Genomic DNA, 5,826 nt, shown 5'->3' on the forward strand with positions numbered 1-5,826 from the left:
AAAAAAAAAAAAAAAAAAAAAAAAGAGGGCAGGGGTTAACCTTGCAAGCCCCCTTTCTCATTCCCTCAAGGCTGGCTGGGAGGAGTTGGGGATAGCTGGTCAGAGGGAGACTTGGCTGCCTTGGGCTCTGGGCCTGGTCTGGGGGAGCTGATACCTCTGGAGAGGAGTATCAGAGGAGAGACCTGCCTGGGGAGGGGCAGGTCTGGATGAGGGCTCAGGGAGTGAAGCCTACCTGTGTAGTGCACCACACACGTCTGGCCCTTCTTGGGGAATGTCCTTCCTGCAAGGAGACATGAGAATAGATGAATGAACAGCACGTTGGAGAAAGCCGCCTGGGACATTTCAGGTGTGATTGTGACCAAGAGCTCTGGCCCACATTCCCCTCCATACCATGGAGACGCCCATGGTTCCAGTTCTGGCTCTGTGCTTTGTACGAACCAGATTAGTCACTTTACTTCTCTGGCCTTGATTTGAACTTTATTTCCTTGGGTTCCACAACTCCACTCTCTCCTGGTCCTTTTCCTTTCTTTGATTGCTCTTTTTACTTTCCTTTGTCCATTCCACGAACCTTTCTGACAGCCTACTCTCTGCCAGGCCTGGACTAGATTCCAGAGACACAGAGCAATCTATGAACTCACAATGAGGTTAGGGAAACAGATACATAAATAATAGATTATAATGCAGGGTGATGACTGTTCACAAGGATGAATAAACACAATCATTCACAAATATTTACTGAATACCTGCTGTGTGCAAGGTCTGGGCCTGATCTTGGGATACACCAGTGAATTATACAGACAAGATTCCTACTCTTTTGGAGTTTACATTCTAATGGAGGGAGACAAACAATACTCAGACAAACAAGACAATATAGATTGTGATAAGTTCTCTAAATAAACACAATGATAAATTACAGAGAGATACCGTGGGACAGGCCATTTTAGAATGGGTGGTCCAGGACAGCCTTTCAGAGAAGATGACATTTCAGCTGAGACTTGAAGGATGAGCAATACACTGGGAAAAGCACTGCAGGAAGAGGGAGCAGCAAGTGCACAAACTGTGAGGCAGAAAAGGATCAGTGCATTTACAAAACAGTAAGGAGCCTAGATGACTGGAAAGAAGGGAAGGAGGTGGAGACAAGTGGGAAAGAGCCAGATCACACAGGGCCTTGCAGAGCCGGATTTAATTCTAAGTGCAGCAGGAAGGCACTGGAGGTTTTAAGCAAGAGAATGACATAATCTGAATTAAGATTTTATAAGATCATTCTGGCTGCTGTGTGTAGGATGGACAGTTAGGCGCCTGTTGCAATAATCCAGACAGAAAATCAATGATGGCTTGAATTAAAGTGGTTGGCAGCAGAGAAGAGAGTAAAATAGATTGGAAATATACTTTGGAATTGGAGCTGACAGGGCATGCTAATGGCATGGAGACGGGGTCCAGGATGAGAGAGAAGGAGAAAACAACCACGATGCTTGGGTTTTAGGTTTGGAGGAGATGATTTAGGATGGAGGAGCTGATTCCTGAGATGGGGAAGGCTGATGAGGAACAGATTTGTGCAGGTGGCAATCTTAAGATGCCTCTTAGACATGTGAATTTGTACTACAAGTAGACAGATGGAGAGTCTGCACAGGAGGTATAAATTTGAGTGGGATTTAAAGCCTTGTGAGGGCTAACAGCTGAGCCAACATTTAGATGGGGGCCCTTGGGAGGGAGCACCTGACTGACTGAGCAGCAGGGAAAGTATCAGAGAGGAGATAATGGTTAAACTGGGTCTTAAAAGATGAGTAGGGCTTCCCTGGTGGCGCAGTGGTTGAGCGTCCGCCTGCCGATGCAGGGGACACGGGTTCGTGCCCCGGTGTGGGAGGATCCCACATGCCGCGGAGCGGCTGGGCCCGGGAGCCATGGCCACTGAGCCTGCGCGTCCGGAGCCTGTTGCTCCGCAACGGGAGAGGCCACAACAGTGAGAGGCCCGCGTACCGCAAAAAAAAAAAAAAAAAAAAAAAAAAAAAAAAAAAAAAAAAAAAAGATGAGTAGTTTACCAAGGAAGTAAGGGAGATAATTTGGGAAGAGTGAACCACATGTTCAAAGCTTCAAATTGAGCAGTAGTGGGAGCCCGTCTGGTTCCCTGCTGTGTAATCCTAGGGTCTAGCACACAGTATATGCTCAATAAATATTTGCAGAATGACTGGTATATTTAACAACTGGCAGACAGCTCGATAAAGCCGGAGGAAAAGTTGGTGGTGGGGGTAGGTACTGGTAGTAAGAGATGAGGCTGTAGCATGGAAGGTAACAGGAGGCTGTATCACTGTCTGCCTGGAGAAAAAGTAAGATTAATTAAAACGTTTTATGCCCAGGGAGGGGCATGGTCAAATATGCATTTTAAAGAGTGCTCAGGCTGTGGTGGGGAAAATGGTGGGGGTGGGGTGGGAGGCCAGATGGAAGGCCAGGAGGTGAGAATGGAGGTGGGGAGACCGGTTTAGAGACTGTGCATAAATCCAGGTGAGAGATGATGTTGGCCTGAACTAGGGCAGGGGCTGAGGAGATGGAGCCTTAGAGATATTCGGCAGAAGAACTTGGCAGGATTTGGTGTGGGCTCCACCAAGGCAGGCATCCCCAGCACTGCAGCGTAGTCACTGAAATATTAATTGGTACATTGCCTCCTCTGGGTTGTAGCATGGTAGCTGGCCCTTTTGTGCTTTCTTGACTCAGGGGTTTAGATTGAGCTAAAAGCAGAAGGCCAAAGTTCCTCCAGGCTTTCCCTAAAAATCTGATCCCCCTTCAAGAGAAAATGCCCCTTGTCTAGCCAGGGAGGGAGGTTAAGGAGAGAAAACTCTAAAGGTTTCTTTGAACCAGGGAAAGGAGAAGAGGCCTGGAGGCCACTGGCAGAACTCTATGGCAGTGCCCCGGGGGATGCTTCCTGGGGCACAGCACCATGGTTCCCAGCATGGAAAAAGAAGCCTGCAGCCCATGGGTGATCCAAGGTTGTGGCTGGGACTTCTAGGGACCACTGCTTTTCAATAAGGAGGGTGGCCAAGAACCAAGAGTCCCTCCAATTTCCCGGGGGTGGGGGAGTGTCAATAATATCTGACATGCAGTTTGCCTGTCAAATCCTGCAGAAATGAGGGCTCCAGTCTGAATTAAGGTTGGTTTAAGAAATAAAGAAATAGCTACTCCTGGCACATCCAAACTCAATTACAGAAGGGTGATGCCTGTAATATCTGGCTTGGGAAAGTGACTGGTGCCGATCCTGAGGCAGGAAACAAGGGAACACAGAGGAGTGCTAGGGAGTGGGGGAGACCAGGAGCATGAGTCCTGTTTTGGACTTGCTGACTTTGAGGGATCCGTGGGATGAGCAGATAGAGGCTGAGCAGCAGCTGGATAAATGGACCACCTGGAACTCAGATTGGAGGCCTGGGCTGGAGGCTTAAGTTTGGAGACCATCGGTTTGCAGCCCATAATGAAAGCCATGGGAGTGGACAGGATGGCCGGAGAGACTGAGTGGGACAGGGAGGATAAAGCAAGATGCAGAAGCAGTGGAAGAAGCGCTCCATCATTCCCAGACTGGGTCGGTCCCTACAGCGTCTCAACGCCCAGATCGCAGCGGGCCGCCCAACCAGAGGCCGGGAGGCGGGCGCGTTAGAAGGGGGCTGCCCTGAGCAGAAGAGACCCCAAAGCATGTCCTTTCCCCTGTTTCCAGAGCTCAACCAGCAGGGCAGGGAAAGCGGAGCTAAAAAACGGCCCTAGGAAATCAGGAGTAGCGGATAATCGAGCGGTTCCAGTCGCGGGCAGCGGCAGCCCGAGGCCCCCGGGGCGGTGGCGGGCCGCAGACCCCAGCCTCCCAGCCGCCGCCTTCGTTCCTCTAGGTGAGCAGGCGCGTAAGGGGATGGCGAAGGATGTGTGCTAGACATCCAACAGTCCCATCTAGGGTCTTCTCCCGCCTCCCCCATCCTAGGCCAGCTCTCCCTGTTCAGCACCCTCCGCGCCACCTCGGAATCGGACCCCCGCCCGCCGGGCTCCGCCCCGAGACCCCTCCTCCTCCCCCGGCTCCGCCACCCGGTACCGTCTCCCGGGGAGATGGTCTCGATCTCCACGCCCATCGCGGTCCCACTGGCCCCGCCTCCGAGGGTCCCCGCTGTTTCCCCGACCCCGGCTCGGCTCCGGCCCTGGCCCGCTGGCGCTCCGGCTCGCCACCCCGCCGCCACTGCAGAGTCGGAGGAGGTGCGGCTGGAGTCGGGACCTGCGCGGGGAGGGGCCACCGGGAAGGGGGCGGCGGGGCGGAGCGGCGCGGAAAGGTGGGGTCGACCGGGGCGGGGCTCGGGGGAAGGGACCCTGACGCGGCTGCTCGGGAGCTTGACCAGGCTGTTGCAGGAGGCATGCAGACACTCGTGCGCATCCACCCACCCATCTATCCATCCATTCATCCATCCATCCGTTCAACACATATTTATCTTGCACCTACTCTGTGTTAAGCTGGGGTGAGGAGGGCCGGTCAACTCGGTCTCACAGACTTGGGGGAGAAGGCCGGCAACTAAACCAACACTTTCATTAACTGCGTTCACTGCCATAGCGTTCAGAGCGTCATGGAAGCACCAGAGAGGTACCCACCCCAGCTAGGCTGTCCGAATCTGCAGGGGCAAGCTGAGAGGTGGGGGCGGGGGGTGGAGGAGAAGCCAGTAATTACTGACTCTACCCCACCCCCCCTTAACCACTGTTCTCCATCCTGCGTAGTTCTGACGTACGCACAGGCGGACTCCCACCTTTCAAGGCAGAGAACTGTGCCCTGGGGATACCGGCTGAATTAAGACAGAATTGCTGTCCTAGAGGAACTGAATCTGTGATGGGCAGGGACACAAACAGTTACGGCGTGGAGTGATTTAAGTTGTGGGATAAATGAATGAATGAATGAGTTCTACCAGACCCTTCACCTCCACCCAAAGGAGACATAAGAATCTGGAAAGGTATTTTTTGGAGAAGGTAACATTTGTTTGAAAAATGAATGGGACTTTCTGTCTCTTTTTCTCATTCTTCATGCATTGTTGCAAAAATTGATATGAAGGTTTGATTCTTCCAGCTATGGTGCTGGAAGATAGGCATGGGGAGAAAAGCCTGAGCAAAGAAGAGTGGGCCCTAGAGGTGTTCTCCTTGTCTCCCAGATGGTCGGGGCAGAAACTTCAGGTTATCAGCATCGCTGAAGGAGGGTTGGCTGTGTGTTCAAGAAACATGATCCTTAACTGTACTGTGAGGGTCAGGATCTGAAATTCCCCATGGGCGGCCCCAAGGCGTGGCCCAGAGTCTCCCAGGGGTATAGCCGGTCTTAAGCCTAGTGAAGCACTAGCTTCTTGAACTGTGGCCATGGTCAGGCACTTTGGGGGTAAGTGTAGAATAACGGTTTGTAATTAGCACAGGTCCATGGAACGGCTTCAGTATTTTGTGTACGGAAAAGAACATTTTTCTGAGGAGATTTTATCTTATTTTAGAGGTCCTCGACTCCTTCCCCCAACAACCCCCGCACCCCTAAAAAGGTTAAGAAGCCGTGTTGACTTTAGGGCTCCCGGACTCCTTCTTGGACTAAGAGAACCGATGAGAAGTGGGGGAAGGCGCTATACCTTTCAAGGGAGAAATTGTAGCAGGCTTACCTTCGGTGGCGTTTCACGGGGAATACAACTCCCAGAGGTCTGTGCGGCAAAGCCCGAGCTTATTGGCCAATGGGAAAGACCGTCTCATAACGGGACACAAGCAATAGCCAATAGACAAGGGTCATTGCCGAGCTTGCCCAGCCACCGCTCACCTATCAGGGGCCTGGGAGCCGATGCTTCCGGTCCCCGC

The 5,826-nt window shown here is 52.3% G+C and overlaps 1 protein-coding gene across 2 annotated transcripts in view; it reads right to left on the reverse strand.

Moving 5' to 3' along the window:
* FKBP1B (FKBP prolyl isomerase 1B) overlaps positions 1-4,097 on the reverse strand; it is a 10,668-nt gene extending 6,571 nt beyond the window's left edge. Inside the window, exons 1-2 of one of the 2 annotated variants that reach the window (XM_024764431.1) lie at positions 4,061-4,097; positions 233-280 (exon numbers count right to left, since the gene is read on the reverse strand). In XM_024764431.1, coding sequence (XP_024620199.1) covers positions 233-280; positions 4,061-4,097 — 85 coding nt within the window. Of the gene's footprint in view, positions 1-232; positions 281-4,060 lie in introns of those variants that run through there. The other variant, XM_024764430.1, reaches the window with a different exon arrangement.
* Between the last annotated feature and the right edge of the window lie 1,729 nt (positions 4,098-5,826).

This window comes from Neophocaena asiaeorientalis, unplaced genomic scaffold, assembly GCF_003031525.2.
Source record: "Neophocaena asiaeorientalis asiaeorientalis breed wild unplaced genomic scaffold, Neophocaena_asiaeorientalis_V1.1 scaffold345, whole genome shotgun sequence".
Lineage (NCBI taxonomy): Eukaryota > Metazoa > Chordata > Mammalia > Artiodactyla > Phocoenidae > Neophocaena > Neophocaena asiaeorientalis.